General features: G+C 40.8%; 1 protein-coding gene across 5 annotated transcripts in view; it reads left to right on the forward strand.

The window, feature by feature from the left end:
• Positions 1–23,028, forward strand: part of TRPS1 (transcriptional repressor GATA binding 1) — a 524,235-nt gene extending 501,207 nt beyond the window's left edge. For all 5 annotated transcript variants that reach the window (XM_033933036.1, XM_033933038.1, XM_033933037.1 and 2 more), the window contains 2 exons: positions 5,618–5,740; positions 21,628–23,028. In XM_033933036.1, coding sequence (XP_033788927.1) covers positions 5,618–5,740; positions 21,628–22,689 — 1,185 coding nt within the window. In that variant the 3' untranslated portion in view covers positions 22,690–23,028. The remainder of the gene's footprint in view (positions 1–5,617; positions 5,741–21,627) is intronic.
• Positions 23,029–23,383: the final 355 nt, after the last annotated feature.

Here is a 23,383-nt window from a genome sequence, read left to right on the forward strand (position 1 = left end):
AAGGAAAGTTAAGCTCTGTGGTGATAAGCTATTTTTAGATTGCTGCTATTTAGGAATTATTATTATAAGGAATTATACCTAGTGTGTAAGAAGTACCGGTAGTTATATTTGCTCATTTACTTAGGGATTATTGTGTAATAATTATGTAATGAGATATATGTATGTATTCAGAGATATTGTAAACAAATAATTAGTTATTTACTGCTGGCTTGTGAATTATATTTTTCTATTTCTATAATAAAATATTTCATATAGCTCTGGTCTCTGTCTTAATATAAACTGGCAAAAATTACAGAATCCATGGTAAGGTATTTATGGTGTCCTAGATATGAGATATGCACTTGACTTGTTTATGTAGCACTAATTTGTTATACCCATAAATCTACCTACATTACTCCCAAAACAAAGCAAAAAAAAAAAAATATCCCACTAAACAGATCAAAAATTCCCATACACAACACCAGGAAACTAAACAAAATGAAAATTTTAGGGCTACATATCCTTATTGTTCTGTAGTATCACCACCTTCACGTGAGTCAGCTCTTATCTACCAGAACTCTTAAGAAATGAAATAATAATAATAATAATTTATTTTTATATACCACCATACCTGAAAGTTCTAGGCGGTTTACAACAATCAAACACAGTACATACAATGCAATATAAGCAATACAAATGCATACATCAGATTAAAAACTTCTAAAAGTTCTTCATAATAAAATATTAACTATATTGAGAAGTACAAACAGTTTAAAAGGTAAAAGATGGATTAAAAAATAACATTAAGATCCTAGCCTGTTAAATAGATCTGTTTTTATCTGTTTTCTTTTTTTTTCTTTTTTCTTTTTTTAATCTTTATTCATTTTATTTCTTTCAACAAGTGTACAATATTATTACAAATGATTCACATAACTCACTTGACATTCTTAAACAACGTTATTATACATATTTTCATTCCCACACCCACCTCCCGTCCCTCCCCATATCCACAAAATAATCTATCCAAACATATACATACCTAGACATCTCTCTTCTATATTACAATCTGTTTTCTAAAGTCTAGATAGGAGGAAGATTCTAAAACAATTTTTGCAAGCCATGTATTCATTTTGGCCGACAGAAAAGAAAAGGTTCTCTCAAGGAACCTTTTATAGTGACAGAGTTTTATTGAAGGATATGCGAACAGGTGTTCAAGTTGTTCTTACAGGAGAAACCTTTACAACATTGGAATCTGTTGAACATGTATTTTAATTACTATTTAAAAGACTAATTCATCTGCACATATTTCTTTAACCAGTCATTTTTATACCTGTTTGATACAGATTTGATTCTGATCTCGGTTTGGATTGATGTAACTAATTTTGTTCTTGGTTTTTATCCATGCATCCAGTGAGGTTTTCACTTAATATCAGGTGTGCCTTTCTGCTCTGCACACTGGTCTCTATGTACACAAATGTTAGTTAACTTGACAGCAGGATGCTTTTTATAGACTTGCAAAAAGGTATATCATACCATAAAGTACTGCCCAATATGACTGAATTGAGTAATCAGTGGGATTGAAATTTAGACAAATGCAAATCATTCATAAATATGCCTTCTAAAAGAAAAGGACAGGGAGCGTGAATTAATGACAAAACTATATTTATTTTATCATTGAAAGCAGTATAGCCTGCTGAACTGAAAAAAAATGCTCCTGGTTTCAAAAGGTAATTGTCAGCCTGACTTTGTGCTTACTAAAAACATTTCCCCCAATCTTTATTACACTCATCCTTGATTTTTATAGCTTTGCAGCTCACCAGCCTTCATTTCTTTGCATTTCATTCATTTCCTTTGTGTTGGTGATTGATGGAGAATGTCAGATGTTAGAGAACGTGCATCACCAACTGCAAGATCACAATTAGTGTAGCTGTTGAGGACCTCTGATAGCACTTGCATCTGGATGGAAAAATGACTCTATAGGGAACTGGCTGCTCACCAGAACATTTTAGTGATATCTTCATTGGGTGTTCCACAATGTAGCTAATACCCTTTCCATGCCAAGAAAATGCTCCAGTGTTGAAGCCAAAATTGTGTGAGGAAAGCATGCCATTTGAAATATATCAGAGTACAATTATAACCATTGTATTATTTTGGCAGCTACTAGACTACAATGGAGTCTGAAGTTAAATTGCTTATACTGTATTTGATCAAATCCTGAAATTTGCAGTCTCTGTTGCTGGTAAATTTTTTTAGCTTTTAATGAAATTAGTTTCTGCTCCCTGATTATCCCTTCCCTTATCTTGTTAGCCTTTATCAAGGAACTTTCTTTATTGTTGGAAGACATCAGAGTTGAAGGTTTTGCTTTGGTTCAACAGCAAGAGAATGCAGTTTCCTGCTACGTAGCATTTGTAATGACTGGCAATACAGTCTGACTCTTGTTTAAATGAGAAACTTTATGAAGTAATTTTCTCTTTAAACGAATGACAACCCACATAAATGTGTCTGTGTCTTTTGGATTATTACTTCAACTTGATGAATATACGATTTAGCCTGCTATAAAATCAGCTCATATGATGAGGTAGCTGAATTCTCCTTTGCTTGAAAGAAGGAAAATAAAATCAAAGAAATATTTAAATGAAAAATATCCATTGTTTTGAACTGTGGAAAGTGTTTAAAGAGGGCTCTTTAGCTACAATTTGTATTACATTACATTAGGGATTTCTATTCCGCCATTACCTTGTGGTTCAAGGCGGATTACAAAAGAGTTAAAGAGGGTGTTTTACAAAAAGATTTCTGGTCCTTTTTGGGGAAAAAAAAGAGTAGAGCAGGTTGATTTGGGAGTTCGGGGGATTAGAGGGATGAAAGAAGGAAGCTTGAGAGATTAGGACTTTTTCAGGGATTTTTTGAAAAGTATAGTCTTTATTTCTTTTCTGAAAGTTTTGTAATCTATAAAACTATAAAGAGGGCATTACCAATATGTGTGTAAATGATTAGAATACCAGCATATACTGTATACATAGGCATATACTAGGTACTCTTCTGTAAACATGCATATCTTCCATAGCATAGATTTTACTGGCGGGCATAAATATGAATGTTGTCTGGGCAGAACTCACACTTAGGCACAGAATACGATCAGTTTCCCACTTATCTCTAGCATCTAGGCATGAACATTTACACCAGCCCTATTGCACTAAACCTGCACATTTTAGATACATGAAATAGTCTCACACGTTAGAGGTGGTGGAGACAGACTGTGTCTAAAATCAAAGTGTGTGACAGGTTCATGGGATCTCATAGGAAAAAGAGGAGAAAGTGGATACTGTGGTTGGGCAAACTGGACGGGTCATTTGGCATTTATCTGCCATCATGTATCTATGTTTCTACGGTAGTGTGCAAAAGTCTGAAACCAGTTGCGAATTTTGCATTCTTTCAACTTCCTTACCTTTTATTTGAATTTCTTTGTTGACCCAATAGATTTGTTTGTGTACTGCATTATAAGCGATAATTTGGCTATTTGGCTCAACTTTTTAAGATCACTTGTTTCTAATTTTACAATTTTATTGCTACTGGAAAATAGATATAATAGTTTTTGCAGATCATGCTTCAAAACTGGATCTAGGTTGTCTTATCAACACACATTATTTCTGACCAATCAGAAGCCAGATATCTGCAGGGCAGCTATAAAAAGCACAGGCTTTTGGGTTTCACACACTTTCTGCATCAACCATGAACAAGACGAGGAACCTGATTTTGGAGGAGTGTGTTCATGTGCCAGTGATGAGTGAGGAAGGATTTTCATGCCGCCAGATTGCCAGCAAAGTTGACTGCAATCACAGTGTGGTAGTAAATTTAGATTGTACAAAATAAGAAAGTAATGGGTTCAATGGTAGACAAGCCTCAGTCCAGTTGTCCACATGCATTAACATCATGCCAAGACCATGCTTTGACACATTTAGTTGACCATTCGCAAGTTGAATTCGCCTCAGCTCTACGTGAGTGGTCAGAGTGTCATGTCAGTGTCAGCTCATTAACAGTTTGTCACTGGTACCTGCAGTTTGGTCTGTGTGGCTGCAAAGTATGATGACTGACGTCCAAAGGCACTCCTGGATTGATTGGATGTGAAAGGACTCAAGCTGGACATGTGAAGCGTGGGAAAAGGTGCTTTTCAGACATGAAAGCACCTTCTTCCTATTTGGTAACCAATCCCACACCTATGTGAAGAGGTTTCCTGGAGAGGAGTTAAAGCCTCACTGTGAAACATCCTTTGAAAGTTATGGTCTGTGCTTCATGACTGACAGTGGTGTTAGATGTCTACACATCGTTGATGGAATAGTCAATGGGACCAAGTACATCACAATACTGCAAAAGTGCATGATACCATCATCTCAGCAGCTGTTTCCAGGTCAGTTCCTGGTCCAAGATGACAATGCACCTTGCCATCACTCCAAACATCGAGTCCATCGACTAGCCTGCCCAATCTCTGGATCTGAATCCAATCAAGAATGTGTGGCACAAGATTGCCTGGAGATTCCCAAGAGATATCCAACATCAAAATGTAAGTTGACTGAGTCACTCCTTGCAGTCTGGTCTGCATTGTCACCCATGATTACCTCATCAAACTGGTTCATTCAATGCAGACATGGTGCAGACAAGTGATCAAGAACAGAGGGTGGCCCACCAAATACTGAGCCATCATTGACACACAAAAAAGCCTTTTTCAAGGTCACCTACATGAATATGAAGGATAGATGACACTTGTATGTACTTTTTGGCCAGTGAAGTACATTACTCGATTTATGCAGAAAATCTATTAACATGGCAACTTTAACAAATAAACTCCAAAACTGAAGGCCAAGCTAGAATAAAAAGTTGAATGTAATAGCCATATGTATCACTTATAATGTGATACACAAACAAATTTATTGGATCATCAAAAAAAATTAAAAGGTCAAAAAGTTGAAAGAATGCAAAATTCACAAGTGGTTCCAGACTTTTGCACTCCACTGTATATACCTGGTTATGCGAAAAACTATAAAAGGAAGTAGGCTCCAATTTGATACCTTTATAGAATTGTTCCCTTTATATGCAAATTGTAGCTAAACAGATTGTAAGGCTACACCTTGTAAAATTTGTGAATTGCAGAGAAAATCAAAGCAGATTTCAACTGGATGTCTTGGTCTACTAAAAAAATAAAAATAAAGTTTCTTACCAAATGCTGAGATAGAAATGTGTCATATTGTCCCTGTGATCATACTTAATTACACTGTTACTAATTTGTTTGCTACTATGTAAATCATATCAGAATTTTGGTTTCATTTGAAAATCAATTTTAAAAGAACAAAACTCAGAATTTTAAAAGAAAGGAAATGTTATACAATAAGCACACACTCCTAAAGTTCAAAAAGTTAAAACTCTTACTGTGGAAAAAGGCCTTAGTGTTTTGGGCACCTCATCCATCATTCTAGGATTAATTATAATGAAAATAAGCGGTGCCTCAGAATCATAACTGAACCTGACCTTCTTAAAGGCATTGCTGCCAGTGGAAAGATAAAATGTCTGTTTTGATTAGGCCTCACTTCACAGATCATGTGACTCACCCTTGACCCGCTTTGTCTTTCTCTCTTTGCTGTTTCAGAGGCGTAGAGGCTCCGGTGTTTTCTGTGCCAATTGCCTAACCACAAAGACTTCTCTCTGGCGAAAGAATGCAAATGGTGGATATGTATGCAATGCATGTGGCCTATACCAGAAGCTTCATTCGGTAAGAAGTGTCTACTAGATTGTTTGGCGGTGGGGAGGAGATTTGAACAGCTACCTTACAACTAGTCATCTGTATTAGGGTTTAGCTCAGCAGTTAACTTTCTCATAGTATTGTCTCCCTGAAATTTTGTGATCAGCTGTGAGGGACAATGGATAAACACTTCAGAAATTTCCAGTGAAGCATATATTTTAACCAATCAGAAAGGTGATTTATTTTTGAGAACTTACTTCGATATCAACGTTATAACAGGGATGAAGAAATCCTAAAAGATTTGTTTTTGGTAAGATGCAGCCAAAAATGTTCTATATGACTTTGTAACAGAATGTTAAAATTCAGATATATTTTAATGCTCCTTTTTAATAATTATCCTTCAAGAAATTATTTTCTTGAGAAATTCTTCCCCCTGCACATTAATACCGGGATATAAAATTTGATAATGTATAAACAAACAGAAATTGACCTTGGTACGCCACAGAATCAAAGAGCAAACAAAAACACTATGGACAAGATATCCAAGATGCAGGCTTTATTGAAGATACTGTCATAAGATCCACATGATAAAATGTCTAGGACCCATAAAATGGGAACTGTGGACCCAACACTATCCGTGTTTTGACGACCCTGTCTTCCTCAGGGGTCCCTAAGAGTCCTAAGTCAAAGAATGTGGATCAGAGGCTGAAAACAATCCTGCTTGAGAGCTCTAGCTTTCGAGCAGGATTGTTCTCAGTCTTTGATTCACGTTCTTTGACTTAGAACTCTTAGGGACCCCTGAGGAAGACAGGGTCATCGAAACACGGACTATGTTGGGTCCATAGTTCCCATCTTATGGGTCCTAGACATTTTATTATGTGGATTTTATGACTGTATCTTCAATAAGGCCTGCATCTTGGACATCTTCTCCACAATGTATGCATTTTGAGAACAATTTTATAACAGGACACATGATTTATGGGGGCAAGGAGATGCCTACTTAAGTACTATTTTAAAAAGACTTCTAGATACTTATAAAGGCAATTCTGTACCTATTGTATATATAAATGTCTAGAATGCTAGCACTTAAAACAGGTATTTGTGCAGTTACCTGCCTAAGTGCTATTCTGCAAATACCTGCTTTGTTTACATACTACTTATTTGCAGGGAGGGGGGAAGCATGGGACAGGGCTCCCTCTTAATTCATGTAACTTACAAAATATTGTAGGTTATATATGTCCCTGCTGCTTTATGACTAGGATAATTGCAAGCCTAAATGTTAGGTATGCCAATACCACATTAGGCTAATATTCTGTTACAGATTATGACCATCCAAATTCCATGTTAGAACAGGCCTTGCGGTGAGCAAGTAGAGGAACCCTTTTATAGAATTTCCACACAAATGTCTTTATTAAATACTATTGAGCAGCAGAAATTCACCTTCCTTGTGAGGGCAGACATTTAACATCTGCTCTCAAATAGATATAAATGATTTTGCTTAATTATGCAAGTAAGCCTATAGTTTACTGTACAGGGTGCCCACAAAAACACTCCTTGATTTTAAAAGGTTACAAAATCAAAACTTATTAGAATATGTTTATAATTAAGATGACAGCAAATACAAGTCCCAAAAACACAGTTAGCAAGATTTTACACAATCACTTGCACTTTCACCCTTATAAGTTGCAACTGGTGCAGAAGTTACAACCTTCAGACAATGCAATGCGACAAAATGACCAGGTGTTCCTCAAGTGGCCCCCGAGATTACCGGACATTACTGTTTATGACTTTTTTCCTTTGGGGTACGTGAAAGATAGATTGTACGTACCTCCACTACCTACAACTATGGATGATCTTTAGGAACGCATCACTGAAGCTATAAGCGTGATCACGCCGGATATTCTTTGGAGTCTGGTACAACATAAGAACATAAGCAGTGCCTCCGCCGGGTCAGACCATAGGTCCATCCTGCCCAGCAGTCCGCTCCCGCGGCGGCCCAAACAGGTCACGACCTGTTTAAATCACCAGAAGGGACCCCATGCCACCTCGGTTTCCTAATTGAGTCCTATCTTCCCATCAAAGTCCTAGCCCTCCGGTCTTGCACCTGCACGACCTGGTTGGGTTTCTACATTTATTTTCTGGTTAGCTTTCTCAGTATCCCATGATCCCTTTATCCCTCAGGAATCCATCCAGTCTCTGTTTGAATCCCTGTACCGTACTCTGCCTGATCACTTCCTCTGGTAGCGCATTCCAAGTGTCCACGACCCTCTGGGTGAAAAAAAACTTCCTTGCATTCGTTCTGAACCTATCTCCCTTCAGTTTCTCCGAGTGCCCCCTCGTACCTGTTGTCCCCTTCAGCCTGAAGAATCTGTCCCTATCCACCCTCTCTATGCCCCTCATGATCTTGAAGGTCTCTATCATATCACCCCTGAGCCTCCTTTTTTCCAGAGAGAAGAGCCCCAGCCTATCTAACCTCTCAGCATATGAGTAGTGTTCCAGCCCTCTTACCAGTTTCGTTGCTCTCCTTTGGACTCTCTCAAGTACCTCCATGTCTTTCTTGAGGTACGGCGACCAATATTGAACGCAGTATTCCAGATGCGGACGCACCATCGCTCGATACAGTGGCATGATGACTTCCCGCGTCCTGGTAGTTATGCCCCTCTTTATGATGCCCAGCATCCTGTTGGCTTTTTTTGAGGCCGCTGCGCACTGTGCAGATGGCTTCAGTGATGCATCCACCAGCACACCCAAGTCTCTCTCAAGATTGCTTTCTCCCAACAATGCCCCCCCCAATTTGTAGTTGAACAACGGGTTCTTTTTCCCTATATGCATGACTTTGCATTTTTCCACGTTAAAGCGCATTTGCCATTTGTTTGCCCAGTCTTCCAGCTTGTCTAGGTCCCTTTGCAGGTCCTCACACTCCTCCCTGGAGTTAACTCTGCCGCACAGTTTCGTATCGTCTGCAAATTTTATAACCTCGCACTTTGCCTCTTTTTCCAGGTCATTGATAAATATGTTGAAGAGTAACGGCCCCAGCACCGATCCCTGTGGCACACCGCTCGTGACTCCCCGCCAGTCAGAATATTGGCCCTTTACTCCGACCCTCTGCAGTCTACCCGACAGCCAGTGCTCGATCCATCTGTGCACATCCCCTCCCACCCCGTGATTCCACAGTTTCCTAAGCAGCCTTTCATGTGGTACCTTGTCGAAAGCCTTTTGAAAATCGAGGTAAATGATGTCGATGGGTTCCCCATTGTCCACCCGACTGCTTATTCCCTCAAAGAAGTACAGAAGGTTCGTTAGGCACGACCTTCCCTTACAGAATCCGTGCTGGCTTGTTCTCAGTAGGCCATTTCTCTCAATGTGCTCACAAATGCCGTCTTTTATCATAGCTTCCACCATCTTCCCTATAATTGAAGTCAGGCTCACCGGCCTGTAGTTCCCGGGGTCACCCCTCGATCCCTTCTTGAATATAGGTGTGACATTCGCCAATTTCCAGTCCTCTGGTACCTCTCCAGTTTTCAAGGATAGGTTACAAACATGCTGGATTGTGCCCACTATTTCTTGTCTTAGTTCCTTCAGAACCCTTGGGTGGATCCCGTCCGGACCCGGTGATTTGCCGCATTTTAATCTGTCTATCTGTTTGAGGACATCCTCCTTACTGACCTCTATATGCTCCAATTTTTCAACCTGTTCCCCACTCATGAGCTCCTCTGAGTCTGGTATATTAGATGTGTCTTCTCTCGTGAAAACTGACGAGAAGAACGTGTTCAACCTCTCAGCTACCTCTTTATCCTCCTTAATCACTCCCTTCCTTTCCCCATCGTCCAGCGGCCCCACCTCCTCTCTCGCTGGTCGTTTCCCCTTTACGTAACTGAAGAATGCCTTGAAGTTTTTTGCTTCCCTGGCCAGCCCCTCTTCGTATTTCCCTTTTGCTTTTCTAACCTCTCGGTGGCATTCTTTTTGGCATTTCCTGTGCGCCTGGTGATTTTCCTCAGTTGGATCCTTTTTCCATCTCCGGAAGGACACTTTTTTGTCATTTATTGCCTTCTTTACTTCTGCTGAGATCCAAATCGGGTCCTTTGTCCGCTTGTTCTTGCATCCTTTCCTGAAACTGGGGACGTACGTTTTTTGTGCTTCCTGCAGGGTGTCCCTGAATAGGGTCCAGGCGCTTTCCACAGTCTCCATCCTAAAGATGTTTCTGAGCTTCCTCCCCACCGTTTCCCTCATAGCAACATAGTTCCCTTTCTTGAAGTTGAGCGCAGTTGTTGCGGTTCTCCTTACTATGGGTGTCCCCCTTTCTAATGTGAATCTGATTGCATTGTGGTCACTGTTGCCTAGTGGTCCTCCTACTTCTACCCCTCTTGCAGGCCCCCCTAATCCGTTCAGGATGAGGTCAAGGGTAGCACACCCCCGCGTCGGTTCCCTGACCAGTTGCTCCATGAAGCAGTCCCTCACAGCTTCTACAAATCCTGTTTCCCTAGTGCAGTTGGAGTGACCCGTACTCCAGTCTATCCCTGGGTAGTTGAAGTCTCCCATCACTGTTACACTTCCAGTCCTGCACTCCTGTCTCAGTTCAGCTTCCAGGTCGTGTCCGAGTCCTTCCGGCGTGCCAGGTGGGCGATAGTACAGTCCCAGTTTTATGCCTGCACCATTGTTTCCCGGCAATTTGACCCATAGCGATTCCAGCCCCTCTGCCTTCGTTGCTATATCCATCCCGACCGAGTAGATAGAGTCCTTTATGTATAGTGCTATGCCTCCCCCCTTCTTGTGGGTCCTGTCTCTCCTGTAGAGCTTGTACCCCGGCAGCGCCACATCCCATTGATTCTCCTCTGTCCACCATGTTTCTGTAATTCCAATTATATCCAGGTCTTCCCCCTTGGCCACGACCTCAAGTTCACTCATCTTAGCCATGAGGCTTCTTGCATTTGCGTATAAGCACCGCAGGTCCCGTCGTTTTTCCTCCACCTCTGCATTCACCTCTGCATTCACCTGGGCCGCCTCTCCTGTTCCCTGTACTTCTGTTTTGCCCATAGCCTTTACCCTCGTAGCTTTCAGCTTCCCCACATTTCCGCCACCCCACTTCCCCGCTTTTCCTCTGGGTTTTCTTGTCCCCTCCTGGGCCCCGGCCTCTGTTCGATCCCCCTCGCCTTGTGTAGCCCCTATAATGCCCTCAGCTTTTGCCCTATTGCCACCCAGTCCCCCTGTGTCTCCATGCCCCTTAGTCTCCACCCAGCAAGCTCCCTTTACCTGTTGTTTCCTTCGCTGTCTGATCCTGAGATCCACTGGTCTCTCTACTTCCTCCGTGCAGTCAGCCCGTTCAGCATCTGTTCTGGATACTGTTGTCCAAAGCGTCAACATCAGATCAGCTGTCGGCTTTCCCCCTCTCCTCAGTTTAAAGCCCTCTCGATCTCCTTCCTCACATTGGCAGCCAGTAGTCTAGCTCGATTGTCGCATTGATGTTTGCCAAGTAACAGGTGGGGTGCACATCAAGTGTATGTAATCAACAGATACCATATGAAACTTTATAAGTTGAACCTGTAGCTTCAAAGGTGAAAGAATATTCCAATGAATTTTAGTTTTGTAACCATTTAAAATCAAGGAATGTTTTTGTGGGCACCCTGTATTTTATAATGAGCACATGTGCATGCAAACTTCACCCATGATTCACAAAATACCACCCCTGTACATGCAAAGTATGAACTAGTCATTGCATGTACTTTTACACTGATTGCTGTTCTATAAGAGACCTATATGTGGCCACCATATACCTATATGTGGCCACCATATACCTGCAAAATAGCATTCTGGTGTGCTTGTCTCTGCAAAACGAAAACTTTTCTTTTCATAGCTACAGATTCTAACAACAGGCACAGCTTGATACCCAGAACAGCAGTAGGAGAAAACACTATCTTGTACCTAGCACCAAAGCAGCAGTGCCTGAACGAGTTTTCTCCTTGTACTGATGTTTCTGATGCTGCCACAAGTTAGCTAGAGAATCTGCAGAAAGAATAAAGCTAAAAGGCTGCTGCTTGCCCTTTTGTTTTGTTTGGTGTTTTTGCATTATAAACTGAAGATACTGCACTTATCCCAGTTACACATCCAAAATGACCCTTGCCAAAACATAATAAATAACCATAAATTAAATAGAAATATGCAGACAATTGTGAACTGAAAACCCCAAGAAGTCATACAATGCAACAAGAGAAATTTTTTTACAAAAACCCTACTCTTCAAAAAAATACATAAAACCAATATAACACAACCAAACATATTCCGAACTCCTCCTGAAATACCAACTACTCCTTAGCAAATTAGAAAATGTTCAAACTATTGCTTAAGTACTTCTTAATATTTTAACAATATGTACTCCTTAATATCATAACAATTCTTATGTAATCCGCCTTGAATCGCAAGGTAAAGGCAGACTAGAAATCACTAATGTAATGTAATTTGCAACTTCCCCAAACAGTAGTCAAATGCTTTTCCTTCTATATTGTGCAAAATGTACAATTTCTGGGAAAAAGTGACTAAAGTCACCCGAATCAAAAATCTTCCCCCAGGTTAAAAATATAATAGAAATTGACATACCAGAAATTTTTCCTGAATCTGTATGCTATATAATCTACTACATACTAACAGAATGTCACTTCGGTTAGGGTCACAGACATACCATATACAGTACATACCACCCTTGCCCAAATATGGAATAGATAGTTCATTACAAATGTGCACCCAGAAACAGAAATGAAACCCACAAGAAGCCAGACTCAATAATTTTTACAGTACTTTACTAAGATGAGTCCAAATCATTGCACTTCTGGGGAGTGAGGGTATAATATTATGTCCTCATAAGAATAGCACTGGGGGCTCAGTAGACCTTCCTTCCCACTACACACAACAAAAATGATGGAGATTTGACTACCCCCAATATCTCAACCCCTGTAAAGCCTTGGCAGTTCCAATCTAACTCTTCTTATCCTTTGTATCACTTTTACTTCCTCTCTTCCTATCCTTAGCCAAATGCAACTCCTTTGTCTCCTCCCCCTCTTTTTTTTCTGTACCCCCATCTCCCCTCTTTCTCTCTCTCTCCTTCTTATGTGCCTTACCCATCTCTTCTATCTTCTGTTTTTCCTCACCTTTGTCTCTCTCTTCCCTCATGATCCTCTCTACCTCCTTTCTCACTCCGGATCTCACCATCTTAATTTTTCTCCCCACTGCTCTCAGCACCTTCTCTCTGTCTGCCTACTCTTTTTTTTTCTCCTGCTTCCATCCCCAACATCCACTCTTCCTTTAAACTTGTCTTAATATTACACTGAATTATATGTCTCTTCAAGCATAATGGGGGAAATAGTAGGGGTCACAATTGCTGAAAGCAGAGGACTGCCGGTGATAACATCAGGTCTGACTCCCAGGGTTGTACAACAGTACTGCATGATAGCTTTTTTGTGGAAGTAGCATGCAACACTGACATATAATGGTTCTTCTTTTTCATACTAAGTAGCTTGCAACAGAAGTTACAAATTCTCTAACTTGTGCTATGGCTGCTCAAAAGATGAGGACCAGCTGTCAGCACAGGGCTGGCTTCTGAAAAACAGTGAGCAAGGAGGAAATTGGAAAGGACTTGCTCAACCTTTATGGTGCCACAACTCATTACAGACGAGATAGACCTTAAGTCTGTCCCATTATGGCAACCCTTATGTTATGAGAAGTTACCCCACAGCTATTGCTCCACCTCAGAGCAATAGAACCATTTCCTGTCTGGATTAGGAATGAGTGTCATACTCAATTTATTTTATCATTCCCGAGAAAGGTGCTGCATCGTTGACTAGAAAGGAATTGATACCTCCCTGAGGATCCCTCACTTTCACATAGAGACTCTATGGTCAATGATAATTTTTCTGGCCAGGTGCGTTCCTTACCTCCCTGGATCTGATGGAGGCTTATCTGCATATTGCAATCAGGGAAGTACAAAGGCACATGGAAAAATGAAGGCCAATAATGATCATCTGGCCTATCCAGTCTGTCCATCCATGCTATCCCATCTTCTATCTTAGAGATCCTATATATTTGTCCTAAGCTTTCTTGAATTCAGATACGTTTTCATCTATACCACCTCTACTGGGAGTCTGTTCCACAAATTCACCACTCTTTCCTGAAGAAGAATTTCCTCAGGTTACTTCTGAATCTATCCCCTTTCACCTTCATCCTGTGCCCCCTCATTCCAGTTCTTTCTTGCACTTGAAAGAGACTTGCCTCCTGTGCATTTATGCCACATAGGTATTTAAACATCTCTATCATATCTCTTTCCCGCCTTTCTTCCACAGTATCAAGTTTTATTTAAAATTTGATAAATCGCTTAATCACATTTCAAAGCGATGCACATTGATAAAAAATAAATTTACAACATTAAAAGGGACCAAAAAGGGAAGAAGGGGAGGAAATACAATATTAGATAGGAAAGAAGATGAATAGGGGAAGAACAGCAGGAAGGATAAGGAGAAATCAAAGAGAATGGAGAGAATATAAGGAAGATGACCTCTGCAAGAAGAAGAAACATCAAATGTAGTGAAGATGGCTTGAATAACTGAGCTAAATATCATTTTAAGTTGCTCTTAAATCTATCCAGTGAGCGTTCTTCTCTTGAATGAATTGGTAGAGAATTCCACGTTTGTGGTGCCGTGACTGAGAAGTTTGTCCCACATGTTTTATGACAAAGACCACTGACTATTTTACTATCCACCCTCTGAACCAGCTCCATCCAGTTAGAAAATTTGAAAGAGCTTCACCTCTTTTGCTCAAATTGCACTGGCTTCCAGTTAAATACAGGATTAAATTTAAGGTATCATATCTAGTTCATAAAGCTTTATATGGTAATGCTCCAAAACAATTAACATCTCTTTTATATATTCCAGCTAATTTTATTACTACACGGAGTACCTGTAGTTTTAAATTTCAGTTTCCAACTGTTTTTAGAGCGATTAGGAAGTCAGCTGGTACAACTATTTTCTTATCAGGCAGTTCAGATGTAGAACAGTCTTCTTTTAGAAATAAGAAGCCTGAATTTGTACATTATTTTTCATAAAGTTTTAAAGACCTACTTTTTTTGATAAATGTTATTCTTGATATTTTATTTCTTTGCACAATAATTTTAAGTATATGTGCTCTCTTTAATAGAGTGGTGGTTGTTATAATCCACTCTGAATTTGAATTGAAAAATAGCAGAATATAAGACTGATTAGATCTTTTTTTGAAGGTGTGGTCTCCAGAATTGTACACAATAGTCTAATGGGATCTCACCAGAGTCTTATACGGGAGTATCATTGCTTCCTTTTTCCTACTAACCTTTCCTCTCCCTATGCACACAAGCATCCCTCTAGCTTTCACCATTGACTTTTCTTTGGTTATGGACTGTCAACCATATGTTCAGATGAGAGCCAGCACATGGTGCTGCAGTACCTTTGCCCCTGTTTAAATGACAAAGCAGTCTGGATGATGTCCGACAATGTCACAGTAGTGACTTAGATCAACAGACCGGTAAACATAGAGGTATTCACATCTCTCTTCTCATACATATTCTGGTAACCCTAGAGGCCATCTTCTGACTGCAGCTGGGCAGAGTGGCATCTTGTGATGTTCTTGGTGGTGCGCATCACAGAGATGGAAAACCCACAAGCAGAATGTTTCAGTCAAAAATCTTATATCCAGGGGAGTGGGAGCTGAGTTCCTTTGCATCTTAATCCCTGGTGAACTGCTGTGATCAAATGCAAAATGTCCCCTATTCTTCAGCCAAAGATGCACTCGTTCAGCTTGGGCCACAATAGGAGTCTGTCTTTCTGCCCTGACCCCTTATTAACAGGACCCTTTGGAGGGTGTCCAGAAATGGCCATTTGGACACCCTCCAAATGGTCCTGTTAATAAGGTTCCAGACTAGCCAGATTGTCCTTGATTTGTCTTCTGGCAGGTCCCACTCTCCCTTTTCCAGGTGATCTTGAAACAGGGTCCTGTGTTCATGGAGGACCCAGATCTCTTCTGGCTTACAGACTGGTCTTTGAGAAGCATCACCTGAGAAATAGGAGCTACCCAATTTCTGTTTGTATAATGCTGGAGGCTTAAAGACAGTTTACATCCCTAGCCTAAACTGGAAGTGACATGTTTTCAGAGGTGGTGCGCAAGTAGATCTGATCTCAAACTGGAGTTTTTTTAACAGAGCTTGGAGTAGGGATTGGTTTAGTTTTCTGAAGATCCATCTTACATCCCTTTCTTGAATCAGAGGCAAGGTGCAAGGTTACTCCCTTCCCTGTATTCCTTTCTTTAGAGTTGCTAACTGCTGTTTTGTGCAGTTTACGTTCCTTTCACCACTTTATTTTAGGTTTGTATCTGTAGCTTTCTCCTCCCTCCCTCCTTCCATGCCACATTAAGAGGTGCAAAATTCAATTCACCTCTCTTTCAAGATGAAGCACATAGTGGTTTGGTTTCCATGGGCTTACTATTGAGGAATCTTCTGTTTATTCCTCTTATGTTTGATTTCCATTTCAGGCATTAGCCACCCTTTCCTTTAATATACTGTATGTATTGACTGCTCCTGAGTCTACCTGCCTGCAATTTCATATAAGGTCCCCCTTGTTCTGTAACTTCCTTTCGTTTGAAAAAGTTTTGTTACTTGTGTATTAATATTGCCCATGCCCCTCCTTTCCTCTAGGGCAGGGATGTCCAATGTCGGTCCTCGAGGGCCGCAGTCCAGTCGGGTTTTCAGGATTTCCCCAATGAATATGCATGAGATCTATTTGCATGCACTACTTTCAATGTATATTCATTGGGGAAATCCTGAAAACCCGACTGGACTGCAGCCCTCGAGGACCGACATTGGACACCCCTGCTCTAGGGTATCCATACTTATATCCTTAAGCAGGGCTACTCAATTCCAGTCCTTGAGGTCCACAGGCAGAATATCCACAATGAACATGCATGAGAGAAATTTGCTTATCAAGAAGGCAGTGCATGCAAATTTTTCTCATGCATATTCATTATGGATATCCTGAAAACATGGCTTGCCTGTGGACCTTGAGGATCAGAATTGAGTAGCCCTGTTCTTAAGCCTCTTCTTAATGTCTTCCTAAACAAACCTGCCATTTTGGTTGCTTTCTTTTGAAGTGCCTCTAGCCTCTTTATCTCTTGACTGAGGGCTAGCCTCTAAAACTAAGCACATTAACAAACTGTACAGGGAAATTCAATGCCTAATCCACCTTGGCCCGTTGGTCAGATAGGCAGTATATCAAGTTGACAATAAATATAAGCAACCTTCCTTTTTCCTACTGGTTATTCCTCTCTAGGCAGCCAAGCATCCCATTGTCTTTCATCATTGTCTTGTCACATTGTTTTGCTACCTTCCAAGTTTTATTAAAATTTGATACTATCGCTTATACAACTTCTAAGCAATTTACAGTTAAAAATCAGAGAAACAAACTGAAATTAAAAAGCACCAGTAACATTACAATTAAAAAGATTAAAACAACTTAAGTAAATGGCGTAGCATAAAAAGGACAAGAACGAACCTAACATGATAAAGAAGGAATTGGGGTAGAAATACAATTAATATAGGATAGAGAACAAAAAAGGAAGGGGAGTACAGTGATCTGATTCTTTAGAAGAAGAGCAAGAGTATTCAAAGGGATAATTTAAATATTAAAGGCATCTTTAAATAAATGGGTTTTAAGAAGACCTTTAAAATGGTCTAAGTTGTTTTCCTTCTGGTGTCTCTTTCTAGGTACATATCTAGAGCTGTTTAGACTTATTCACAGATATAATGTATCTAGCAGAGGGTGAACCTGGCAAAAAAGCCCAGGGCTGACTAATACCTGTCACAATACCCTCTAGTTCATTGGTTGTCTAGTGCTCTATCCTCTCCCTTCCCTCTGCCCCATTGGAGATCCAGTGTCTTTCTGTGACCCTCTGCCCCCACCAAACGGTCCTCCAACTTGGTGCTTGCAGCATTGACAATATCCTCTGACTAGCCCTGCCAGGCCTTTTCCTCTACTTTTTTCCACCCACAGAAAGTTAAATCTGAGAAGGTGGACCCAACAGAAAAAAGGCAAGGATCTGGAAAGAGATGCCAGACTTAGGAGGGAGAGAGAGGAAGATTGAGATGCTAGACCTGTATGGAAGGTAGGGAATTGAGAGAGATACCAGGCCAGGGGGTAGGGCTGGGGAGAACACAGATGGTAGAAATGCTTGGCCTGTGAGTAGGGGAAAGAGAGAGTGTGTGGCACAGTGGTTGGAGACATAGCCTCAGCATCCTGGGATTGTGGGTTCAAACCCTGCGCTGCTCCTTGTGATCTTGGGCAAGTCACTCAGTCCTCCATAGCCCCAGGTACATTTAGATAGATTGTGAGCCCACCAGGACAGATAAGGAAAAATGCTTCAGTACTTGAGTGTAAAAAAAACCCGCTTAGATAACCTTAATAGGCGGTATATAAAAACCTAATAAACTTGAACCTTGATTAAAAAAGCCAGCTCAAAAGGGAGGAGGAAGAGAGAGAGACTGGACCAGAAGTGAAAGAGGGGGATAGATACTGGACCAGTGGAGGGAGGGAGAGAGAGAAGCCAGACTATGGTGAGGTAAGCAAGGGAAAGGTGCTGACCCAGAGGTAGGAGGTGACAAATGGGCACACAAGAAAGACGAAGATATGCTAGCTCAAGTTTCAAGTTTATTAGGTGACTTGATTAATCGCTTAATCAGGATTTCTAAGCGATGTACACTTTAAAATTCACATTTGTTTAGGGGACAATACAATACGTACAAATACTTAAATAGGGCTAATTTACATTAAATTAACATTACTAAACAGTGGGTAAGGAGGGAAGAAATACAATTCTTAAAGTAAAGAGAAGACATTAAGGGAAAATACAAAGGGGTAATAATTAACAAAAGTATAGCAAAGTTAAATAAGACAATAAAGTAGTAAAATTAAGTTGCGAAGGCATCTTTGAAAAGGAAGGTTTTTAACTCATATTTAAATTTCCCAAACTCCTTCTCCTCCCGTAAAAAAATAGGGAGGGCGTTCCAAGTCTGCGGTGCAGTACAAGAAAAGATAAATTGTCGTCTCGTATTAATAATTTTTAGTGAGGGAATAGATAATAAATTTTGTTCACTAGATCGTAAAATTCTCTTTGCAGTATATGGAATTAGAAACCTAAATAAAAATGCAGGGGTCTTGTTATATAGGATTGTTATATAGCTCCAGGATGGGTGATGCGGAATGAAAGAAAGAAAGGGGAGAAACGGGATATGGGAAGGAACAGGGACACAGAAGAGAATCTGTGCATGGAGGCGATACAGGACAGTGTGAAATGGGGACACAGAAGGGCATTGATGGACAGGATGGATAAGGGGTGAAGAAGTAAATTAGATGGCACACAGTGAAAAGGAGAGTCAGTAGGACAGGTGAGTAAAGTTAAAGCAGAAAAGAGATACTGGAAGCACAGTAATGCTCAGACAGCGAAAGCAGGAAAGTGTGGGGGGGTCTTAGGATTTATTAATTCTAATATGTTTCCACACATTTCAAATTATGAAACACTAGTTCTGACATGTAAGCGAAAAAAGAAATGCTGAATGGATCTATATAGGAATTTTATGGATTTAGCATAAGCCTTTTCAGTAGGATCTATATTTAGATACAATAGGGATTTAGGGCTCATTTTATAAAGCTGTGCTAGTGATTCCCACATGGCAAATGCAGCAAAGTCCATTCAGTTCCTATGGACTTCATCACATTGCCGCACAGGAATCCCTGGCGCAACTTTGTGAAAGGAACTCATAATGATCTTGCCCCTTGCTTCTAAAAATAAGTACTGTTACACTATTTATGCCACCAACACACACTTTTAATATAAATTATTTTGTATAAATTATAGTATACTAGTGTTTAAGCCCATTACATTAACGGATGCTAGAATAGATGTCTGTCTGTCTTTCTCCTGCCCCCCTGTCTCTTTCTTCCTTTCTTTCTGTCTCTCTCCCTGCCCCGTCTATCTTTTTTCTTTCTGTCTCTCTCCCTACCCTATGTTTCTTTATTTATTTCTATCTTTCTTTCTCCCTCCCGCTATCTTTATTTCTTTCTTTCTATCTTTTTTTCTTTCTGTCACTCTCCCTGCCCAGACCCTCACTGAAGCTGCCTTCCAGTGGTGCCAGCTAAGGGATCCCTTGCCCTTTCCTCAATCCAGCTGTGGTCAGTTGCCCACACACTCCTGGCAGGGGAGGGGAGGGGTTCCTTTAGCTCCCATTCGCTGAGGTGGGGGTGGGCCACCCCAACCATGCACTCTCTCTCTCCTACCTGTACTCCAAATGCCTGCTTCTCTCACCAGCCCAAAGCCTCTCTCTCTAGTGGCTATCCCATGTCTCTCTTCTCCTCACCAATGCAGGCCCCAACTCCCAATCAGGCATCTCTTTCCGCCCCCACCAACTATCATTCTCCTCCTTGTCCTCCACCCTCATCTTATGATTGATTCCCTTGCTCCTACCCTCAGCTGACCGTCTAATCTGCCGTTTCCTTCTTCGGACAGATGGGAATGACCTCCCTCTCCCCCCTTGCTCCAGGGGAGTTTACTTTGGGGGGGGTCACAGTCGCGGGCATTGGGAGTTTTTATTGTCGCAAGCTCCCCTTTCCCCCTACATGCCAGCGATTGTTGGGGTTGTTGTAGTTTGTTTTTTTTTGTAGACAGAGAGAGGGCGGGAGGGGGGAGTGGCTTCCGTGGTGATCTGGCCGACTCCCTTACCGGAGCTATTTTTCAGTTTAAAGGTGCCGCGGCGGCTCCTCTAATGATCCCCGCCTGCATTAGAAGTCTTCTTTGAAGCAGGTGTGGCTCGTGACAGGAGCCGCGGCGGCACCTTTAAACTGAAAAAATAACTCCGGCAAGGGAGCCGGCCAACTGGCAGTTCAAGTCGGAGCTTCGGTATGGCCCTGTTCGTCTTGCCGTAATGTATTTAATCTGATCCCTGCACCTCATGGCCAGAGAAAGAGGAGCGGAAGTGCTGGTTCAAGATACCCGTAACTCTCAGCTAAAGCCTTGGTCCTTCGGCCCCGGGTATGTTTGTCGGCTGCGCCTCTGCCCGGGTTGGGAGGGAGAGAAGGGGGGGAGGGGGACCTGAGGAATGACGCTGTCTCCAACCCGCCGCTAAGCCAACAGCCGCCTCGGGAAATTCACGCGCATGCGCACTCCTACATGCGGGTCGCTACAGCTTACGGAAAACCAGCGCACGCATAGGGAGTGCGCATGCGCGGCCTAGCGTTTTATTATATTAGATATAGTAACGTAACTTGCTGAAATTCTTGTGAACAATTTGTACCACTGGTTTGACATTTTAGTGAAATTTCTCAGCAAGAAATTGTTGAAGCACCTCACTTTTACCTTACCTATGACAATCTTGCTGCACTGCTAGCAATTATTTAAATTTTCCAAATATACTTAATATTTTACATAACATTTTCTTAAGCACAAGGTATATCTGCAGCAGAAGAATAATTTTTATCTTGACCTTGGAATGTCAGTTCTACAGAATCAGCAATTCAGAAAGTTAACAAAAAAAACAAAATGTCTTGCTAATGACTGTTGAGTTTGGTTTGTTTATGAATGAATCTTCACTCGCTTCGCTCCCTCCACCCCCTCCAAAAAAGGGACTGCACACACTGTCTTCAAAGCACTCCCAAGCCTAGATGACCTAAGAATACTGCATGATAACATGCAGCACTGCAAATGAGCCACCACAGCAGCCCTAAACTGTCTTTAATAGTGGTATAATGTCACGAATCTCTTTTATGACTCAAAGCACCTCTTAACTGATGTATAACTGACATGTGCATGATCATTCTTGTTAAGCTATTTTTAATGCTTTTTACTTATTAATGTGTTTCTTCCAGACTCCCAGGCCTTTGAACATCATCAAGCAGAATAATGGTGAGCAGATCATTAGAAGACGAACAAGGAAGCGTCTTAACCCAGAGGCACTGCAGACAGATCAGCTTAACAAACAGCACAGGGGCAGCAGTGAGGAACAAGTCAATGGAAGTCCATTAGAGAGACGGTCAGAGGATCATTCAACGGAAGGCCATCAGAGAGAGAGTCAGCAACCTAGCCTAAGTAAATATGAGGCTCCAGCTTCATTGACTAAAAGCCATTCTTCTCAACAGCCAATAATTGTCAACCAAACTTTGGATATTCACAAAAGGATGCAACCTTTGCACATTCAGATAAAAAGTCCTCAGGAAAGCAGTGGAGACCCAGGTAATAGTTCATCTGTATCTGATGGGAAAGGAAACTCAGAGAGAGGTAGCCCAATAGAAAAATACATGAGACCTACAAAACACCCTAACTATTCACCACCAGGAAGCCCTATTGAAAAGTATCAGTACCCACTTTTTCGACTTCCATTTGTACAAAACGACTTCCAGAATGAAGCAGATTGGCTAAGGTTCTGGGGTAAATATAAGCTGTCAGTTCCTGGGAATCCACACTACTTGAGTCATGTGCCTGGCCTACCAAATCCTTGTCAAAATTATGTGCCTTACCCTGCTTTTAATCTGCCTCCTCCTATTTCAGCTGTTGGATCGGATAATGACATTCCACTAGATTTGGCAATTAAGCATTCCAGACCTGGGCCAACTACAAATGGTGCCTCCAAGGAGAAGAATAAGGCACCATCAAATTCCAAGGATGAAGGTCCGTTGAATGTAGTAAAACCAGAGAAAGTTGATAGAAGTACTCAAGATGAACTTTCAACAAAATGTGTGCACTGTGGCATTGTCTTTCTGGATGAAGTGATGTATGCTTTGCATATGAGTTGTCATGGTGACAGTGGACCTTTCCAGTGCAGCATATGTCAGCATTTTTGCACGGACAAATATGACTTTACAACTCATATCCAGAGGGGCCTACACAGGAACATTGCACAAGTTGAAAAGGATGGAAAATCTAAAGAATAAAACTTTAGCACTTAGCACAATTGAAAAGAAATAGGTTTTATTGATGGAGATTTAGTAGCTTGTAATGTCTTAAGGGCTGTAAAGCACTTCGTAGAGCAGTAGTATTTACTTCCAGTCCTCAAAGGATCCAGTTTACTGGTTATCCCTCATGAACATGGATTAGAGATTTGTTATATGTAACAACTCTTTCTCGTGTATTCTTTATGGATAGCCTGAAAACTTGACCTGTACGTAGCTCTTGAGGACCTTTGTAAATACCACTGTCATAGCGCATGCCTTTTCTTAAAAAAAAATTTTTTTTAATCCCTTTTTTAAAAAACTTTTATAAGTCTAGGATTTTACAAAGAACAAATTAAATGGATTATGGCCAGTGAAAATAATATAAATGTTTGAAACCTGGTAAGCAATCTAGATGTGCAAGTATAATTATTTCTGACTACATCATCAGGAAACTAATATTTAATATTTTTTTAATGTTATAAATTTGCTTGGGAGCAATGTCTGAACACATTGAAAGATAGAGGAAATCAATTAATTGAAGGACATCAAAAGTGAAGAATTCATAAAGCAAAAATAAGCAATGAATTATTTCTGACATGATGGCATACAATCCTTAGCTTTAAATATACAATATTAAAAAGCTAGCAATTCCTTTAACTTACTGAGTTTATAAAGCAATCTTTCAAAGTGTTTG

The sequence above is a fragment of the Geotrypetes seraphini genome, chromosome 2 (assembly GCF_902459505.1).
Source record: "Geotrypetes seraphini chromosome 2, aGeoSer1.1, whole genome shotgun sequence".
NCBI classification, from domain to species: domain Eukaryota; kingdom Metazoa; phylum Chordata; class Amphibia; order Gymnophiona; family Dermophiidae; genus Geotrypetes; species Geotrypetes seraphini.